Source organism: Hippocampus comes, unplaced genomic scaffold (assembly GCF_001891065.2).
Source record: "Hippocampus comes isolate QL1 unplaced genomic scaffold, H_comes_QL1_v1.1 scaffold94, whole genome shotgun sequence".
Classification (NCBI taxonomy): domain Eukaryota; kingdom Metazoa; phylum Chordata; class Actinopteri; order Syngnathiformes; family Syngnathidae; genus Hippocampus; species Hippocampus comes.
In genome coordinates this window covers 707,799-729,329 of record NW_017806059.1, presented here as the reverse complement: position 1 = coordinate 729,329, position 21,531 = coordinate 707,799, and the positions used below count along the sequence as shown (strand labels likewise).

Here is a 21,531-nt window from a genome sequence, read left to right as displayed (position 1 = left end):
GGGAAAGGGACAAGCATGCAAAGGAAAATTTCATCCCAACAGAATAAGGAGAACATGGATGGCATCTTCATGTAAAAGAAAAAGAAAAGTCTTAATTCAACAAGCGCAGCCCTGAAGTGTACTTTGATGTTACCCTGGGACATGACTAATGTCGTAAATATTTTAACTGAACCCACAATTCCTTCCACATTATAGATCTCCGTTTCGTGGGTTTAGCAGATACTGATTTAACAGTTCTGTTGCATAGCTGCTGTCTTGCCTTGCTTCAGGGGCACCTCGGAAACAGACAGGAAGCAGACTAGCACCTTTTATTGATTTATTCATTTTTTTGTCTGCAGCAGGACTCTAACCATAAATCTCCTTAGAAATGAGCTACTGCACCACCAAACATAAACTGCTGTAGCATATTTGTTGTCTTGTCTTGCTCAGCGGCACACCGGCAATAGACAGGAAGCAGACGACCCCTTTCAATTTTTTTGTCTGCAGTGGGACTTAAATGGTAACTCTGAAGTTCCAAAGCGCTTACAGATTAGCTACTGCAGCCCAGAAAGAACGCATTATTGGAAATGTGTAGATTTTAAAAGCTTGTACTGTTAAATTAGAGCAACTCGAAATATTCTTAAAACAAGGTAAATTATCCCATTGAAATTAATGGAAGTACAATTAATCCATTCCAGCACTGAATTTATATTTACATTGTATGATTCTCTCTCTGTCTCTCTTTTTTTTCTCCTCTCGTCTTTTTTGCGCCGTTGTTACAACTGTGATTGGAAAAAGCGTGTTTGTCAGTACGATCACACACACAACTGCTTGCTGCTGCTTGCTCGCTAGGGGAACAGACGTAGATATTTATAATTTTTTTTTTTGTTTTAACTTGTTATCCTTTTAAATTTGAGAGACGCGCCAATACAATAAATACTGTACGTATCATACATTATGCAGTAAAACGTTTGTGCCACGTTATCAGCAGGGTAGGCGGTTGCTGTGTGAATTGAGATGGGAAGAATTGTGTGTGTCAGCAGAACTTCCGGCTGACGTATAAAAGTTTTCTAATTACTGCCGCGGAGGAGACATTGAATTTTATGTGGGGTTTTGGGATGTTTCCATACAGCCATAGCCTTTAAATCATTCTGGGGTCTAATTAAGAGTTAAAAAAAAAAAAGACAATCAGCACTCCTATTGCAACGAGTTGCGCACAGAACCAATGATGGCGCGAGAAGCACAGCACTGATCTGTCCGCTTATCCATGTTGAGAGGGTTTGTGTAACAAAACATGTACGTAATTGAAAAGTTCACAAAAAGGGTCGTTCGTAACTCAAGGTTCCACTGTACTTCTTGGCTACTGATTAATGTGAAGGACTACCAGTCTGATGATACACACTTTTGAAATAAGAATTTTGCTCAAATTACCTTCATGTGTTATTATCAACAATCAATTACCGGTATATTCATTTATGAGAAGACACTGATCCTATTAATGATTTGTCACATTAACTAGGAAACAGATAACTTCCATGGGCAAAACTTTAATATTATAAATCTCTGACGCTTTTTATTTGAAATGATTACTTCTACAACACACATGTCCCATCACTAGTTTGCTAATGTTAGAAGAGGCCCGCAGACTAATAATGTGGTCTTGAGGCCTGCCTGGTGCCCATGGGTACCATGTCGGTGACCCCTGCATTTGAATCAATAATATATCGATATACACGTACATGATGTACTGATTAAAAAAAATAAAAAGTATATGGAAAATTACATTTGTAGTATAGAATGAGCTTTTGTTATCTAAGCATTTTTGGGGTCCCGTGACTATCTAAAAATTGCTTTTCTTTTTACTATTATTATTATTTGGTGACATCATGTTACTATCAAACATACATTTATCAGACAATAATTTTAAAACTCTAAAATTCTAATTCAGTATTTTCAAAACAGTTTGAAATAACTTTTTTTTAATGATTATGTTGTTCAACAGCAAATTTGAATCATAGATGGATTTGTGTCCCGAAATATATTTTTATTTGAACGTCTTTACTTTTGTTTTTTCCTCTAGGACAGCGGTCCCCAAACTTTTTCCTGTGAGGGCCGCATAAGCTTTCGCTTCTGTGATGGGGGGGCCGGGGTCAGTCTGGAACAGAAAAAGGGTGACCGCAAGAGTACAGAAATGTAAAAATGGATTGTTTTCCAGAAACCCACACAAAATGAAGCCGCCTCTTGACAGATGAGACTGACAGACGTTTCTTTGCGCTGAAAGAAACAAAAACAAAAACATCGTTTGTCCAGTTTGGGTTAAATACCCTGCATTCTATTTTTCTCTAACCGAATCTTTTCGCCATGATCCCGTTCTCTGAGAGAGGGGCCGGTTTCAGATTTTTTTTTTCTGGCGTTGCCAGATAACGGCACAGAAAGATGCACCAAATGTCACCTTATTGTATCTGTGTTTATGAAATAGTTACTAATTAATAGTTAATAATGAAAACGGTTCAGAACTAAGGAACATTTTATTGCAAAAGCCCAACTTTATGATCAAAGACAAATCCACATCGATGAAAAATAAATCAAAATACTCTGTGGTATTTTCAGGGGGCCGGACCAAATGCGGAGGCGGGCCGGATCCGGCCCGCGGGCCGTAGTTTGGGGACCATTGCTCTAGGACATCAGGTTTTGAGATATTTTCATTTGATGTTTTTGGGTTTGACCAAAAAAACATATTAAACCATGCACCGTAATTTACAGCTATGAAATAAATAAATATTGTACATTAAAAAAAATAATAAATCTACCTTACTGAACCTAAAGCAGCCATCCATTTTCTCATTTTGTAATCTGCTAATGCTCCCTCACAAGGGTCGTGGGCGTGCTGGAGCCCATCCCAGCTGTTGTCGGGTAGTAGGCGGGGGACACCCTGAACTGGTTGCCAGCCAATCGCAGGCCACACATCAACACACAACCATTCACACGCTCAATCACACCTAGGGACAATTTAGGGTCTTGCATGAACTTACGGTGCATGTTTTTGAAATGTGGGAGGAAAACGGAGTACCCGGAGAAAGCCCACGCTGGCATGGGGAGAACATTCAAACTCCACAGAAGATGGCCAGAGCTGGAATCGAACCCTGCACCTCTGCACTGTGAGGAGGATGTGCAAACCAGTTGACCACCGTTCCGCCTGAACCTAGCCCTTAATTTGTAAATATCACTAACTATGTTAACGAATCACATTATTATTGTATAATTATTAAAATGAAAACCTGATGTGCTATAGGAAAAAAAACGAGTGCAGGTTCGGAATAAGCACAAAAAATAAATCTAAAAAAGTATTCCTGCATCTCTGATTTAAAAGAAAAATTGTTGACCCCTGTTTTCATTTCAGTGGTCATCTGAATTTCAAACACTGGCATTTAGAGAGACGGTACAAATCTTTGCAAGCTACACAGTTTTTTATGAGGTTTTTAATTTAAACCCTTCAATTTGCTTTTGCCAGAGAGCCAATATGGTGCATTACCACAATGAAAGGGCCCCTGAGCTGCAACACAGTGTATTTGTTCGTTGAAGCAGTTACACAAGTATGCATTGGGCAACAGTTCAGTTCAGAACAAGGAGGACCTCAGTGGCATGTCCGTGTTGTCTTCAAGTCCAATTGTCACTTGTGCGATTCGTGGGCAGAGTTGAAACACTTTCTCAAAGCATGTCTACCACATTCAAGTGTGGAATGTGCACAGTCGCCACACAGCTACAAACAGAACATTATACACACTCTCACTCTATTGATAATATGTTAATGGAAAATAACAAAAAAATCATTTTAGATCAAGAAAAGTAACCATACATCCAGTAGTATCGTCGTCTGCAGGCAGGGAGGTATGCAAAAAACAAAAAACAAACAAACAAAAACAAAAACTCCACAACCATAAATAATCAATACTAAAAATAGTGACAACCTGTGCGTAACACTCAGTGAAGGTCAAATCAGAAGGACGCAGATACCCGAGTACCACCTGTCAAAACTTGTTGACATTAGCAGTCAAAGACCACACCGGTTGGGAATGAACAGCAGATGTCAGCAGTGGGACACCAACTACTGACAGATAGATTATTGATTGAAACTCTTGAGCCTTAACTTACTCCTTCGCATGTAAAACCCTCAGCAACCAAAACTACAAAAGATAAATGATTTCAAATACAGGTACTTTCATCAAAAATAAGAAGAGTCTTTGTACTATGTTGGAGTTGTCCATTATCTGGCAAATTGCATGTATTGATACTTGGTCATGATTACTTACATTTCTAAACCATAAATAATCAATACTAAAAATAGTGACAACCTGTGCGTAACACTCAGTGAAGGTCAAATCAGAAGGACGCAGATACCCGAGTACCACCTGTCAAAACTTGTTGACATTAGCAGTCAAAGACCACACCGGTTGGGAATGAACAGCAGATGTCAGCAGTGGGACACCAACTGCTGACAGATAGATTATTGATTGAAACTCTTGAGCCTTAACTTACTCATTCGCATGTAAAACCCTCAGCGACCAAAACTACAAAAGATAAATGATTTCAAATACAGGTACTTTCATCAAAAATAAGAGGAGTCTTTGTACTATGTTGGATTAGTTGTCCAGTATCTGGCAAATTGCATGTACAGTATTGATACTTTGTCATGAGTAGTTACATTTTTGCTACAGATTGAATTATGTCTGCTAATTAGATCCAGATCCCCGTGTCATGTGTTAAACCAAACAAATACAACAGGAGAGCCATGAACAAGTTGTTCCCTCACTCTTTGCCTATTACTCACAGCCACACTAGACAACGCCCATGTGAAGCACTTCTTACACCCTTCGAGGGCTCTACTCAGTCACGTGAGCAGGACTGTTGTGTGCACTTCACTTTTCATCTCCATATCATCTGAGTCACAAGAACACAATCTAGTGCCAATACTCAAATTTAACACAGATGTTAAGCATCAAACCAGATGGGTAACTAGTTTCAGGAATCCGGAAAAAAAAAAAGGAGGCAACTTTACAGAGCTCATATTACATTGCATGCATACTTCTCAAATCCTACACATGCTATTGCATAATGGAATGTCATCAAACCTCTCTCTCACACACACATCAGGCTGACTGGACAATCAAGATACAGCCACAGCACACGTTAGTGTCATGAACATATTTTAACAGTGAGCAAGTATTATTGCGAGTGAAAGGATGAGAAAGGCTCCCAAAAGTACCACACCTCCTTCACTTCAATGTGGTCATGGATCACAAGTATCTCTGCAGGGACCAGGCGAGGCCGAATCTCAGCAAGCAGCCCCACCTTGCTGGAGTGACCTCAGGTCTGCATAATCTCATTGGACAAACATGGCCCCAGATAGAATGACTTTCACTTGACTCCTTTGCAGATCAATTCCCCAACAAAACTAAAAGTATGGATTTTGTTTGTTTCATCAAGTGCCTGCGGTGCAAAAGGAAACGCATGGATACTTTGGATCGATTCTTCATTTTAACTTTAATACAAACCTTTCGTTTTAGCTTTGCTTATTTGGATGAAAAGTACATCACTTCTATGTGACAAGTGACATTGGCTAGAAAATATCCCAGGTATGTTCCAACAGCCTAACAGAGAATCGATCAATCACACTGGGATAATTCAATCCCACGCATTCCTCAATTGATTTTTTTCACACTCTCTATTCATAAAGAGACAGCTGAGTGGTCTTACTCAAAAGATGCTGCGCTTTGCAATTATACATGCCTCAATCCATTTTAACAGGAAACAAAGAACAGATGGTAGTTTGTTCTCAGTATTTTAACAGGAAACAAAGAACAGATGGTAGTTTGTCTATGTTCTCAGAGTAATCATTAGAGCATGGTGTTAATTTAAATCCACTCCAAGAGACAAAAATGCACTGGGGATAGATACAGGAAGTAGAGTAATTGGGTAAACAAACCTTCAATGAAGTTAGGCCATGTCTTGTCCTCTGGCTCCTCCAGCGAGTGGTCCCAGCTTGCCTCAGGTGAAGCTCCATGCACCCCGGCAGCCGGCGCCCCTGACAAAAGTGCCCTCTCTATGGCAATCTCTTCCAAAACATCCAAGTCCAACTCTTCCTCTTCTTCTGCCTCAGGCTGCACAGTTTGTGGACTCGTCTGCTCCCCAGTTGCCTGAGGACTAACGAGCTGCTTCACCTCAACAATCTCCTCGACCACTACAATTTTCCTCTTCATGTTGCCCTCGTCTGGTTCCGGGCTTGCAGACAGAACGGTGTCCCCCAGGTGAGGTCGGGCACTTTCGGGTGCTGCAGTGGCAGAGGGTGTGTCCTCCTGCAAGTCCCTCTTCTTCTCTTCCTCCTTCTTTAAGGCCTGTGACACCGAGAGCTGATTTGCTGCGCTGCACTCTGCTGCCGGAGTGGCTGAATGTTGTGCAACTATGGGAGGCTCCTCTTGCTTGACAAGGGGGTTGGCCCGTGCCTGAGCTACAGCTGCCTCGGCTGTTACCACTGGCTCTGCTGACGCTAATTCTTTGGCTTTGGGTGCTTCCCTCACAGTGGAGGATGTTTTTGCTTTCGGAACCTCCTGCTTGATTTTTTCTGCAAAGAGCAGTTCTGGCTCCACCCCCCCTTTGTCTGCTGGGGCCTGAGAGAGCACAGCTGCTGCCAGTCTGGTTTCCTCGCTGCACATTCTTTCAGGAGTCGTATTTGGAGAATCATGATGTTTTTGCAGTTCAGAGGTCACAAGGGAGCTGTCTTTCACTGTGTCCCCAGGCAAAGGTGTCATCTCAGTGGATAGCGTTGTTTCCGCTTCCAGCTTTTTGGTTGAACACACTGAAGTCTCGACCACGTGTTTACCGTTCAAGCTTTTTAACAATTTCACTCGTTTTTTGTTAGGCGGGGCATGTTCTTGCAATGGCTCTGTCACTTTTTCCAATTTAGCAGGAGTGATTTCCCCACATGTCTTTGAGTCCATGTCAGGCAGAGTGCATTCAATTTGTGCAGCTTTTGCATGAGCCACTGGGGGCACTGCAGCGTTCTTGCCAAATGGCAAGGGTGACTCTTCGGAAATAGCCTTTGTTTGTTTAGAGGTTTTCCCCACTGGTGTCACTGCCATTTGTTTAGAGGCATCAATTTCTTGCTCCCTATCATTATTTAATTTTGGCTCAGCCTTATTTGTCTGTGTTGAAGATGGTCCCTCGGGCATTGTTTCTTTGTCATGAGCCTTGACCTTCTCATTTTTGTCTTCTTCCGTTGTCTCAGGTGTACCCTCACTACTCTTGATTTTCTCTGCTTGAGATTTCTTTTTCTTTCGCTTGGATTTAGAGCTTCCCACAATTACTTGTTTGTTTTCAATGGCCAATTCAGTGGGCACAATAGTTTGACTGAGCCCACGAGAAGTGCCTTGTTCCAAAGACACAGAGACACGAGAGGGCGTTTTACATGCTTCTTCAGGTGATGGTGACTCTTCTTTCTTGACACCTTGACTTGCATTTGCCTCAGTTTTCTTTTGTTTTGTTGCAGTTTTGTTTTTGTCTGGTTTTGCCTTCTCGGTACTAACTGTCATTGTTGTGACAGTGGTTGTACTAACTTCAGTTACTGAGGACTCCACTTGTGTCTTCTCACACTTTTCTTCATTTTGAGACTTTGCTGGTGTCACAGAGAGATTCTGAGCTTCTTTAATTGTATGCATTTCTTCTGCATCCACAGACTTCACTGGTTGAGATTTGGTTGTATCCTGAATGATGGCTACTGTTGATGTAGTTTTGGGCTTTTCATTAATCATTTTAGATTCAACTTGGTTCTTTGAAGCAGTATATTTAGCTGACTCCTTTTTAACAATTGGTCCTTTAAGCTCTTCTTCCACTGCATCTTTATTGGTGTGTTTCATTACAGAAAGATCAGTATTGGTTCGTAGTTTGGATGTTTCTTGAGAAGCTGGTTTGGCCATTTTATTTTTCTTTACTTTATCAGCTACGATTTCAGTTGTGCCAAGTTCTGCTTCAGCATCCGCCTTCATTTTTTCTTTGACATCATCGGTGGTTGTTTTGGTTATGACATGGGTGGCTGTAAGATTTTCTGTCACGGAAGTGGTACTTCCCTGGGCAGCAGACTGAGAGGTCAAAACATTTACCTTATCAGTTGCTGGCACAGAAGTGGCTGTGATGTAAGATTTAACCTGCACAACAGCCTCTTTATTGACCGCCTTTTTGATCTCTGTTTGAGGAGGCGCTAAACTAGATGAATCGCTGGTAATCATTTTACAAGCATCTGCAATTTTCAGCTTGTCTGCGTTGACTTCAGGGCGAGAGGGCCCACGTTTGATTCCTGGAGGTGTAGCATCTATAGCCTCAGCAAGAGGAGTGACAGTAAGCAGTTGGGCTGCTTTGGAGGATCCTGCAGTCAGAGAGGACTTAGACACATCGTTTTTCCACGATGCCTTTGAAGTAGAGAAAAAACTCAATTGTTTCTCCTTTTGCACTTCAGATGCTTCTCTCTCTTGAGATGTCGCCTTCTCATTGCTCACATTAGACTGCTGATGTGAGTGGTCCATCGGCATTGATTCACCCTGAGGGCTGTTCCCCTTTGTAAACCACAAAGGAGATTGGTCATCCATTTGTTTAGACCGAACAGATTCTGAAGACAGTGGACGGCCCCTGAATCTGGGGGTCCTGTCAGAGTAGCCCTCTTTTTCTCTGGGACCCATCATCCGATGGCGGTAGCTTTGACGCTCTGCCACTGCTTCTTGGCTTTCAGCTTCACCCCTAAGCCTTGGTTTGGGCACGTAAGATGTAGGACCTTCAACAGATTGGACCTTTGCAGCTCGTTGCGCCATGGCCAGAGTGGATGTTGATTTCTTAAACCTCTGCAAGGAGGCAGGTACAATTTCAAGCGGCAGGTGGAGGTAGTCACGCAGGTAAACAATACCCTCATTGGTAAGGTACCAGTAGAAATGTCTCCAGGCAAATGTTTCCTTCACGAAGCCTCTGGATTTAAGTGATCCCATAGCACGGATTACTTGTAGGTTGCACACTCCTTGTACCTCAGGATGCTTGGTCTGAGGTCTCTTGTCCTTTTTGGCCACCATGACACCATCTCGAAAGAGAACCTCGTAGATTGCCCTCAGGTCACGCATGGGCATGAGCATACCCGCAACCATTTTGCTTTATGTCTAAACTATCTCAAAGGAGAAAAAAATAAGACTCAACAGACCACACGTCTTACTGTGACGGAAAAAAAAAAAGTCCACCGTCAAAAGACGTGCTTCAATTCAATTAGACGTAAATGAAAGACAAAAACGTCAGTGAAATATGCCCCCTTACTTTCTCACGCTTGTTTTCTCGTTGATCTCTCAGGTTTTGTTGAAGAAAAAGAATAATCCATCCAAATGTCATTCAAACAAAATTCAAATTCTGTCGCCTCACAGCATAAAGTGTTGCTCCGTTCTTCTGGGATGGCAATGACAGAATGGAAGAGAGAGAGTGCATGTGAGTGTGTGGAAGAGAAAGAGAGCGAAGCACACTTGGGCTGGGCTCCTCCTACCTTCCCTCTCAATTCCTTATGGAAAAAAAGACGCACGGAAAAAAGTTCTCAGTTAAGTAAATACAACAGCATCAAAGAGGAAGTGAAGAAAACTATCTACAATAAACTGATCAATGGCAAAAAAGAGCAAATTCAAATGAATGGAGCAACACGCCAATGAAGTATGTCTGGGCACATGTTCAGTGGCTCTGTGACTTCGACAGAAACGCCCACTCACACACTAAAGTACACACCTCCTGTAATATCTATGCGCGCACACACACACACACACACACACACACACACACACACACACACACACACACACACACACACACACACACCTTTAAACTAACACCGTTGCTAGCTGACACACACCCTTTGGTGTGTCACACACACCAGCTCAGTGAATGGGCTTTTCTAAACTCGGATATAGTTCAAGAAAGCGAGAAGAACCAGATGGCATACATCCATCCTGGAGCCATTCGTTATTCATGCATGTAGGTTACCAACGGTAAGGTATCAGATAGCATTCTACATCAAAGGTGTTATTGCACAATTTTAGAATGACTGAAATTAAGACTAATAAATTCAGACACATATTTACAACATGTTAAAGGACAAAACTTTGTAAAGTCATTATATTTCAATCAGATAATTTCTGTTCACGGTTAGGACAGGAATGATTCATCTAATATTCATCTGTAGTATATTTAACAGAAGAACTGCAAGTCTGTTTCACGGATCATTAAAATGATGCAACATGGCAATGCAGCTTAAAGGTTTATCGCTAGCTAACATTAGAGCCCCGCACTTCAAATGAGCTGATAACTCTTGCATAACTATAAAAAGAACTTTGCGTTACAGTCAACCTTTTCAGCACTCACAGCCATGATATCAGATTTCTATCCCTAGATCACTTCTCTCCTCTGTGCATCTGTCTCCTTTTCGTCTCCCTGTGTCAGGGGGAGTGACCTCTCATGGCCAGAGTCCAGTTAAAAGCAAAGGTGAAGTGTTCAAGGACTTTAGAGGAGCACATCAATCCATAGTAGTTCTGAATGCAGGAAAAGAACTGAGTAGAGAGTAGATGGCTGCATGAAACACAGTTGCGCAATTTTAGTGGGCAGCTATGACAAGATGCATTCCTCCCGGGTGTTTGAAACCACACACTGTTACACATCCAGCCACTAGTGGAAAACTTTTTTTCCATTTAGTTTTTATTTTTTTTATTTTTACTCTTACCATGGTAACAGTCAAATGAGCTTGTGGTTAGAGAGCCACATATCCTCTTTGGGAGCAGTAGTGGAGCTGCAGTTTAAAAACTGATGTTGTAAGACAGCTGGATCAACAGTACTGCCATTTAGCCCGAAGACCACTTGCAACAATTCTTGACACTGTGAGCAAATTGTCAAACTTTCACTTTGTCATACAGTATGTACTTTAGTCCACCCAGAAATCAACTTTAAAGAGACAAATGACAAGGATTTTGAGGCGAAACAGAGCTAAAAGAAAAAAAAAAGATCAGCGATCCAGTCGGAAGATAGCAATATATTTATTTCAAGAACTTGTTTTAATTTTATATTATATATTTATATTCCCTGCACAGTTGACCCCCACCATTCGTGGGGGATAGAGACCAGCCCAGCCCACGAATGGTTTTAATCCATGTATAATTGATGCCCATTGTAATACATTGGGGGAATAATTTAAAACCTCCCAAAATGCTCAGAAAATGTAATAATAATTATGACAATAAACAGTCAATGTACAGAAAATGGAGGGAAAAAAACCTTTCATCTTGCCACTCAAAAGTTTAATTGGCTTCTATACAGATTTGCACCTATCTACGCAAACCGTATTGACTTTCTATGCAATCGCGTCGCAAGAATAGCTCAACTCGCATTTAGTCTGTCACGCAGTATTGCTCGTGTTCGTGTAAAGGTTTTGTGCATCAATAACACACTTATCGCAATATTAGTACAAACAGGATGACAGCTTGCTGGTTGCATCTGTGATTGGCTGAATGTGCATTCCAAGGAACGTCTGCCTGTCAAGCCAAATGCTTTCGCACACCATGCGACCAGGGCCACCTTTGCCTACTTATAGGCCTCAGGGCTCAGCATCAAATATCGTCCCCATTCCCGAGCCCTAACCAAGACGCTCAACTCATTTTTTTTCAGCATTGACAAACAGATCAGCACACATATTTTTGACTTTCATTAATTTATTAAATCGAATGGCCAACAAATCAAATGGTCCACACGCTATTTATAGTGCATTTTTTTTCAATCACTTCTATGAATATAAATTGTATTTTAATAGTATTGCACTAAGGCTGCAGGGAGAATGACTGGTTAGCACCTCCGCCTCACAGTACAGAGGTGCAGGGTTTGATTCTGGCTCCGGCCTTCCTATGTGGAGTTTGCATGTTCTCCCTGTGCCTGTTGTAGGTTTTCTCCGGGTACTCCGGTTTCCTCCCACATTCCAAAAACATGTGTGGCAGGTTAATGGAACACTCAAAATTGTCCCTAGGTGTGATTGTAAGTGTGAAGGGTTGTTTGCCAATGTGTGCCCTATGATTGGCTGGCAACCAGTTCATGATGTAGCCCGCCTACTACCCGAAGACGGCTAGCATCACCTCCAGCATGTCTGCAACCTTTGTGAGGATAAGCTGATTAGAAAATGGATGGATGGATGGATGGATGGATGGATACTAATTTCAGTGATATAACAAAAACTACACTTGAACAAACTAGCACACGTAGTGCACTCTTACGACTGAAATACATGCTCAGGTCAAAATAGTTTTTCAAAATTAATACTCAGAGCTCCGGACGTTGACAACATACATCCCAAGATACACTGCACTTAATGTAAACAATGCTATTTTGGCAGGGTAGAAAATTTGTCGCTAAGATGAGGAAACACCACACTTTGACAATGGTAGACTGCTGTTGTGCACCACGGTGCCACACATAAAAGAAGGAGCAAGCATTCCACAGGCTACCAAAAGAGGAACCAAGGTGTAGCGCCAGTGTTCGGCTCCTCCGGCCGTGGCATGGAAGCCACGAGCAAGCGGGCCGGCGCGCCCGCTCACAGTGAGTGATCGCAAGGACAGACCATACTAGTTCTCCCCATCTGCCATTGCGACAGTTGTATAAAGCACTTTAGCTGCTTGATAGGGACCGGTGCAGCTAGCACATGAGAGTCATTGTGTCCGTGTCATCAAAGTGAAATTTAAATTCACTTGGACGGAATGTTGACTGATAAAAGTTAAACTTATGACTGCTCTCCATTGTAAATCCTTTGCCTGCCACCATTACGATCCAGCTTGGCTGTGTAAACAAATTCACGCGGGGATCAGTCATGTGTCATCCAGAGTCTATTGTATGGGTTTAATGCCTTCCGATAGGCCCTTTGGCATTAAGCTCGGCCCCCCTAGAGTGGACTTCTTCGTCAACTGGTGCAGCGGCAAGTGACTGAGAGGAAGTCAAACAAATGGCAGAATAACATGAAACTATTGAGACTTCTGCCCTCTATTAGGACACACTATAATTACGGCCACGGCGCTGCACAGAATCGCACATGGGTTGGTCAACACATGCCAAATGTAAAGTGATTGACATTTTTTGACTATTGAAGGGCCCTGGACTCGAGCCCAGGCAAGCCCTTTGGTAAAGGCAGGCCCGCAATCAACAAAACTAAAAATAGATCAAGTTTCGGGCTCACACATACGCGGTGGAAGCACGGAACATTCCCTGAGCGTTTGCTGTCATGTCTTCATTCACGTATCGGTCAATGATCTCATTGATCAATCGGCAAATTAGAACATTGGAGCTGATCACAGATTTTCTGTAAAAAAAAATGCGCAATATTGGCCAAACTTATAGAGCCGATCAGATCGCTGTGAAGTGTAAATCGAAGTAGAGTAGACGACTTTTAAACAAGGCCTCTTTTGTTCAAGAATGGCAGTGGACCAAGCCAGTCCACTGAGGCATGGTTGGCTGAGCGGAGTGTGAAAGTGCTTCACTGACTTGCACAAAGCCCTGACCTCAATAGCATCAATCACCTTTGGGATGAACTGGAACAGAGATGGCGAGTCAGCAGACCCTGCATCCAATGCAGCATCAGTGATCCCTGACCTCACAAATGTTAACCTGAATGAATAATATTCCAGAGACACAGTCCAATAGCTTGGTGAGTGGTGGATGTTAAAGCTCTAACTCTCTTCTTTCATTTTTAGCATTCTAAGTGCAATAGCCAAGTGGTGCAATGTTTGCCCATTTTTATTTTATGTAGCAATGACCAAGTAGCCTTCTCTTTTCTTTTTTTTATTTTATCTTTATGTACCTATATGTAAATACGTTTCAAAACATCCCCCGTGATAGTTGGGTTAATGATTCTTTCATAAACTAGGGAGGAGGAGATAACAAAGGGATTCTCAGGTACCTTGTGCAGGGTGTGTAGTTGGCTTGGTCTTTTTGATTGACTAATTTCCAACATATAAAAAATATGAACAATAATAATAATGATGGCAGTTCTGCGATTGGCTGGCAACCAGTTCAGGGTGTCCCCCGCCTCCTGCCCGAAGACAGTTGGGATAGGCTCCAGCACGCCCCACGACCCTTGTGAGGATAAGCGGATCAGAGAATGGATGGATCGATGGAGGATTGTAGATATGCAAAACCTCTGCACGCACTAAATGCACCCATACTGAAATGCAAAAATATGGAAATAATCACAGTTAATATTCCGGTAGTTAAATACAATTCATGCCAAGAGCTCTCTCGTGTGAGGGCTTTTGCATAACCAGACAATGAGGCTCTCAGAGATGAATATCAGAGTTCACGAAGTAGCCACCAAACATCCCAAATTTCAGGACTCTAGGAGTCTTTACTCATTAAAATGAAAAATGTATGCAACTAAACATGAGCAACCTGAAGATGAATGTGAACAACACAAAGGTTTCTGCACATTGACTAGAATGTTTCCACAAGTCTTGGAATCAATGGCTACATTTTGGGTCTCACACCAAAACCCTCCTCATTCTTTGCTCAACTGAGGAGCTGCAGCTCAAAAGATAACTGCCACAGTGCCAAATGTTTGCAATGCAAAGTTTATCATTTTTCTTAGAATGTTAAGCCTATTTTGATTGAACTAGCTTGTCACCTGACAGGTTATAGTTAGGAGTTTGACCCTTCGGGAGGGACAGCTGTGCTCCCTGACAGAACTAAGGCATGATAAAGCTCCAACACCTCCAAGCCAGGAAGCTTCTAAAGTTCGAGAATGTTGAATGAGGAAGCTCGCATGCATCTATTCTTAGGTTTGCTGTGCTTTTAAATTAGCAATCAGATTTGATGTTTGTATGTTTTTGTTTTGTGTGTTTAGCCCATATAGACAATAAATAAAATAAACAATGATTGTAACTTGGATGTTTAATAAAATACAACATGAATACAATAGGTGAAACAAAACAATGGGGGACGGAATGGTAAGCTATTTTAGATTGATCAACAATCTATTCACCCGTCCACTCTCTGATCCGCTTATCCTCACAAGGGTCGCGGGGCGTGCTGGAGTCTATCCCAGCTGTCTTTGGGCAGTAGGCGGGGGATACCCAGAAATGGTTGCCAGCCAATCGCAGGGCACACAAAGATGAACAACCCATCTGTGCTCACACTCACACCTAGGGACAATTTCGAGTGTTCAATTAACCTCCCACGTATGCTTTTGGAATGTGGGAAGAGAGCGGAGTACCCGGAGAAAACCCACGCAGGCAGGGGGAGAACATACCAACTCCACACAGGAAGGCCGGAGCCAGAATCGAACCCCGCACCTCTGCGCTGCGAGGCCAACACGCTAACCAGTCGACCATCGGACTGCCCAATTGATCAACTAATACGGTTTTCTATGCCAGATCTCCTTCAGCCAACCCATGACGGTGGTTGGGAAATAAGATAAAAACCTATAGGGGAAAAAAAAAAAAAAAAATTGAAATTTCATGACAACAATGTATTGGAAAAATATCGAACCGTGACACTAAACTATAGAATCAAACTGAATTGTGAATTCTGTGTATCACACCGAGTAATTATGGCCAGTTAAATTTAGAATTGCGTTCTACGAAAATTTGAGAGCTGCAAATAAAAATGGTTATTTAGAATTTTTTTTGTTTGTTTTTTACCCACAGGTACAGATGACGACTGACGGAACCCTTTTGACGATGGAACTTTCCTGTACGACTGCGAGCCTCCACAAGTATTTGGAATAGAATTTAAACATTGATTGAAATGCGGAATTAGTGTTAAAGGGATGAAATTACACCTGCATATGTCATTTGTTTTCCTTTAAAATATAGTTTGCAATACATTGGACATTGTCTGCCTTCAACCCATTTGAAAAAGAACATTTATTATCGTGTTAAATCTAAATATACTCCACAAAATGGTCTTTGACTTATTTAATATCTTATTTATGTATTTATTTTTAGAATTTATTTTATTTTTTTATCTTTCCAAACTAATCTCATTAGGTGATTTGATTACAAAACCAAACGTGCAAGGACACTGGCATTTATGTCGCTGCTTCGTAGCCCATAATACCAATGACTTGAATCCTCCATCACGCCTCCGTTCGCTCTTTACCCATTGCTAGCAACTCATCGCTAGCAAACCATACGCTAATATGGAGACGTAGCTGGGTCAGGTTATTGAGGCACCATCTGAGTGTATAACAGAAAATACAAACAGGTGAGTTTTTTTTTTTCTTTAGCAAACTGTTGTTAGTTCGGTTCTATGAAAAAAAAAAAATCTCTCGAACTGTAGGTATATGTGGAAGTAGTGACTCCCAAATCCGCAGGAGTTCACTGTAAAAGTAGTATCCTTTACTAAGAAAATATTTTCACTAAAACCGTCTTAATGTCCAATGTGATGAATTAAAGTGTGAAGAAATCCGATAAGGATATTTTTTTTCTTTCTTTCTTTCTTCTTCATTGTCATTTTCCATCTACAGAAAAAAACAGTCTGAATGTAAAAATAAAGATGCCCGCATTCCTGTATTTTACTCTACTCTACTGTTTGGTGTCAGAGCAGCAGATAGTTGGTCTGCCTTACATACAACTTGAAATACGACAAAGACAAAGCTTCAAAAATTGGCCACGCTGGTGACCGACAGCCATCTCGTTACCTCTGCGTCCCGCGTCCTAGACACATAATTTTCCCGCGGGACGCACAGTTCCAAATAATGTGCGTTTTTGGGACGCAAGGAAATTTCTCAGTCAAAACAAAAAAAAAACTACGGTAAATCTTTTTTCCAGCAACGATCGCAGTTTGATCATCGCTGCCATTGTTGTTTTGATCTCGCATTAAGTAATCTCGCGTGTCGAGATTTCCGTTCTCGCGAGACGGGATTGGCGAGATCGGCAGACGGTTGCTGTGTAACGTTAAAACAAGTGTTGCGAACAAGTGTTACGAAAGTTTACTGCAGAGATATCACAGTGGAAGCAGCTAAAGTTGGATAGTTTTTTGCGATAAGTTGACTTTGAGAAAGCCTTGCATCATTGGAAGCAGAGTAAAGAGAGGAGAATTTATGAACTCAAAGACTGAACCATGGGATGAAATAAGAACCTATTTCTCAGCAAATCTTGTATGCCTTGAATTATTAAAATTTTTGCAGCATTTGTTTCTAAGAAATAAACCTATTATCAACGTATATTGTTGTTGTTTGTGTTATTATCATATTAAATTGAATAAGTAGACCATTTCAGAATTCGAAATTTGGGACTCTCTAAATGCATCATGGGACTCTCTTTTCTACTTTTCTGATCAGCGAGTGCCTGGGACTCGCAGGGCTCAAACTGTAAAATTATCACTGGTGACCGATCCCTTAATCTCAGTGTCACGAGAATGACTTTAATTGATAGCGGGAAGACAAGCACATGTCAACATAATGAAAACTGTATTACTTCAATTAATAATCACTGAAATTATATTATGACTGGAAGAAACAGACATTGCATGTTTTAACTTAGGCAAGAGTTACACATTCTTGCTCCATAAACATATATGTTACAAGATTTATTAGAAGTAATTATGAAGAGATAATTGCTTTATAATATAACTCTCTACATGGAAATGCAAAGTTCTGCAAAACAAATCTTTTTGATAGAAGATGAACCAAGCAATAAAAAGCGTGCAGCCGTCACCACAGAGATGCCTTTAATACGAGCAGCGACGGGTTGGGGGGAGGACCGGTTTCTTGGCTTTTGTTTCCCAAATTCAAGCATAAATATACATGGAAAATTCCTCATGCATCGGGGAGGAAAAAAAAAACGGCAGTTGGTGTGTGCGTGTTCAAATTCTCTAATACCGGATAACACTGACTTTACCTTTTCCAGAGTGGAAATAAGCGAGGTCACAGATTTATGCCTACAGTCACCAAAATAAGCAGAGGAACAGTCAAAGACTCTAAATCCGTCGAGCTCTTCCTGAAGCGGCCAAGCAAGGATAACAATGAAACAGATTTGGCATGTGAATACCATCAACTGTGGAAAATGTACCCAACTCATGATGCTCAACTATTTGCCGTGCAACTGTGCATAAAAATCCAGAGTAAGAAGTAGAAAAGTTGTACATATTTTTCCGTCTTGTTTGTAAAATGGTTGGTGGTATACATGGTAAGTTTAAGATCTTTGCTAGAGACAAAACTTGGAACACTGTGCAGCAAAGAAGCACCAGGAATGACACACAAGATAAAATTACAAACAGCTCCAAAACCAACAGCAGCCAAGAAGAATAATCCCATGTTTAGCAGATGGAGACCTTTCATAATCGTACCACAAGAAATGCTTGATTTAACCCTTTGCTACCCCGAAATGTTAAAAGTGGCAGTTCATGTGCAGCGGAATCATCACTTAGTGTCAGTCCTGCTATAAATTTTTTTAATAACATGGGACTTACCTTTTTTTGGACTGAGCCAGAATCTGTCACCAAGTGGATCTCCTTGGTTCATGGTGCTTTTAAACCCCTCAGAAGAAAACAAAAACTTTTACAGCACAGTTCTGCTGTCACTTCGACATGTTACCCCTGTGAGAGCAGCTGCATGCCCGGCACCAACATGGCATCAAGAATTTGGGTGCGAAAGAGAGAAGGAATGAGAGTGGAGGGTATGAAGGGAGGGTATTACTGAGAAAAGAACAAGGGCATCTTTTCTTGTCTGTTGTGAAAAAGAGCAGAGGAAGATCTACACTATAAAATTGAGGCCTTGCCAGCTTGAACACATTCTCCCTCCTGCCTGGGATACCAAGTGCCATGTCTCACGTATATCTACTGGCAGCCATAATAGTCAAATAGTAGACAGGAGAAATGTCCCAAATAACAATAACAGCAAATTCAAACGACAGAATAGAATTGTAGAATTAAATGTCAAATGACTACAACAGCAATGCATTTTTTTTCCTTCCTGCATTTTAATGTGAATATTTTTTTTCCTGTCTGCAAGCACTTATTTCACAATGCAACCACCCCCCCCAAAAAAATATTTGTATTAATATCATAGCTATATAAAACAAAGGTTTTCTTCATAAAAGGATGGAGAAAGGCAGATGGCTGTTTTTTTCATTCTGATGGAAATAACCAACTGTTCATCAATTAATATTGTCAAATATTATTTTGAAAGCTACAGAACAATCTGGAATGTTCTAAACTCCTATTTCCATGCGCAGAATAATGCTGCCAAGAAGAGTTAACAATCAGTATGTTGCTTTTCATTCTGCAAATTAGTTGAGAATGAATCAACAATGCCTCGAACAATCAACAGAATTATTTACAATTATTCACATTGTGACATTGTCCAAAGAAATGTGTGACCTAAAATCTCAAAAATGGTAAAGCATTTAAAGTAGACGTAATTTCTGTTGAAGTCCTTAACCATGACAGCAACTGTGGTATAACTATACATGTAAACTGTACACAAAAGGAAAATTGGAACAAAAAACAGAACAAAACAATTTTTGCAGGGTGAGTCAGCTTTAGGGTGTGGCCTTTGGTTGCTGTAGCAACCCAAACCAAAGGTTAGGCATATGAGCTGGGCATAGTAATGGACTGAGGGGGATGTGGCCTTGCAGTTGCTACGGGTAACCGACAATCACACAGCCAAACTTGTCACAGGATCCACACATTGGCCTTCCTGACCGCATGGCACAATGTGAGGATTTGCATTGTAACCAGAGAGGCTACATGTTATTTTTGGACCTGGATCCTGAAGATTGGTGTGTAATAAATTGGTCTTTATCACAGTGCGGGTACCTCCTCTGGTCGACACACTGTACTCGCACACATACACACACGTACAGAAGTGATTTATCATGCCCACTTCCATAAAACTCCTCCATCTGGAGAGAATGAATCCAAAGCATTCTTTCTCTCCTCTGAACGAAGAAAAAAAATATTGCATGGGCTGTTACTTTCATGGGAGACATGCAGAAAACCCACTGTGCGTGCGTGCGTGTGTGGCTGAGGGAAGAAAAGGCCCATTTTTTCGCGGCTTTGGAGTCAAGTTACAGACGGCAGTGACTCACCATCATCAGGAACTTCAATAAAGTGTCATGACAAAACTGTCTGTCATTAAGCAGAAACAGTCACAGGAGCACTATTGTGACATCAAAATGGGTTTCATTTCTTGTCCTAAATCCTGTATTTCAACTGGAATGAGACACTAGCTGACACTGCCACGCCCAGGCAATATACTAAGACGCGTGCAATCCCGAGTGTCTCGTGTCTCTCCAAAGAGACCTTGACTTATCAATTGTAAAGCAAAGAAAAAAAATTACCGGTAGTTGCACGTTTTTGCTTGTTTTTGTGGTACTCTCACATTCAGTGTCACCGACACTAATTAGAAAAGCATTAACAACATTCACAACATGCTCTGAGTTCATGTTTTAATGCCACAAAACTGATTCGACGCAACTGGTACCCTGGAAAAATATATATTTTAAAGTCCCATGTGACTGACTGCCAGCCAATCCAGGGCATACATACTGCATGACGTATTGCATTGCGGTATGGTACGGCAGCTGTACCAATGGCGGACACCCCACAGAGAGTGGGGAAAGCCGGCTTCTCCCCTCTGTGATGAACATTCATACCTCGCAGTGTCTCAGCAGAACACCCCCCAAAAAATGTGCGCAGTGCAGTCAAAAGACCCATGACGGTTGATCAATTTCAGTGGATAAAACTCAAAATATCAAAAACATGTTGATTTCATCAGATTTATTCAACAAATTTTTACTGGCCCTGTTGGGTTCAGCTGAATCAGTCACACAGTGGCCCACGGGCCACTGTTAATAGAAAACCCTGAATGAGCAATGGCTATTACTATACTATTATTCACCTGTCTAATGTTACTGGAAACGTTCCGTACACTATCTAAAGAGAGCCACTTCAAAGATATGTATCGATAACACTCTTATGCTCATGTTTCAAGTGACATAGTGAAATAGATATTCAGTGAACAAACTCTTTATTTATGTAGTTGGAGTTTGCCATTTTACAGAACTGCAATGGTGTTTCCAATAACATCCACATTCAGCTACATAATATTCCATATTGTATCTTTTTTTTTTTTGTCCCCCTTGTACATGAGTATCTAATATTGTGTCATCATGTTGACTATAGATAAGATATTGACATACATACGCACACACAGAAGTGGCCTGACTCCAGGAGATTTCTTATCAGTTCGGCGGGTGTACTCCACATCCTGTTTCCATTGCGACATACACCTCTGAAACCTTGAGCCATAAAAAGATAATAGCAGTCCAAACAATGGGCGGCTTCCCTTCCCTGACTGTTGGAAAACACATCATAATGTGCCAAAAGCTTAATTCATGCAGTGAGGGGTGACACTCAGAAAAAATAGGATACCAGTTTGTCCAAGAGAAGGTGTGGGGCCAAAACAACTTCTCAGGTTGCTCAAAATGTGCGAGCAACTTGAGCATCTGCAACCTTAAGTAT

General features: G+C 41.3%; 1 protein-coding gene across 1 annotated transcript in view; it reads right to left on the bottom strand.

The window, feature by feature from the left end:
* LOC109529658 (plectin-like) overlaps nucleotides 1–9,625 on the bottom strand; it is a 68,610-nt gene extending 58,985 nt beyond the window's left edge. The window contains exon 1 of the mRNA XM_019893035.1: nucleotides 5,963–9,625. Within this exon, the coding sequence (XP_019748594.1) occupies nucleotides 5,963–9,158 (3,196 nt within the window). The 5' untranslated portion in view covers nucleotides 9,159–9,625. The remainder of the gene's footprint in view (nucleotides 1–5,962) is intronic.
* Between the last annotated feature and the right edge of the window lie 11,906 nt (nucleotides 9,626–21,531).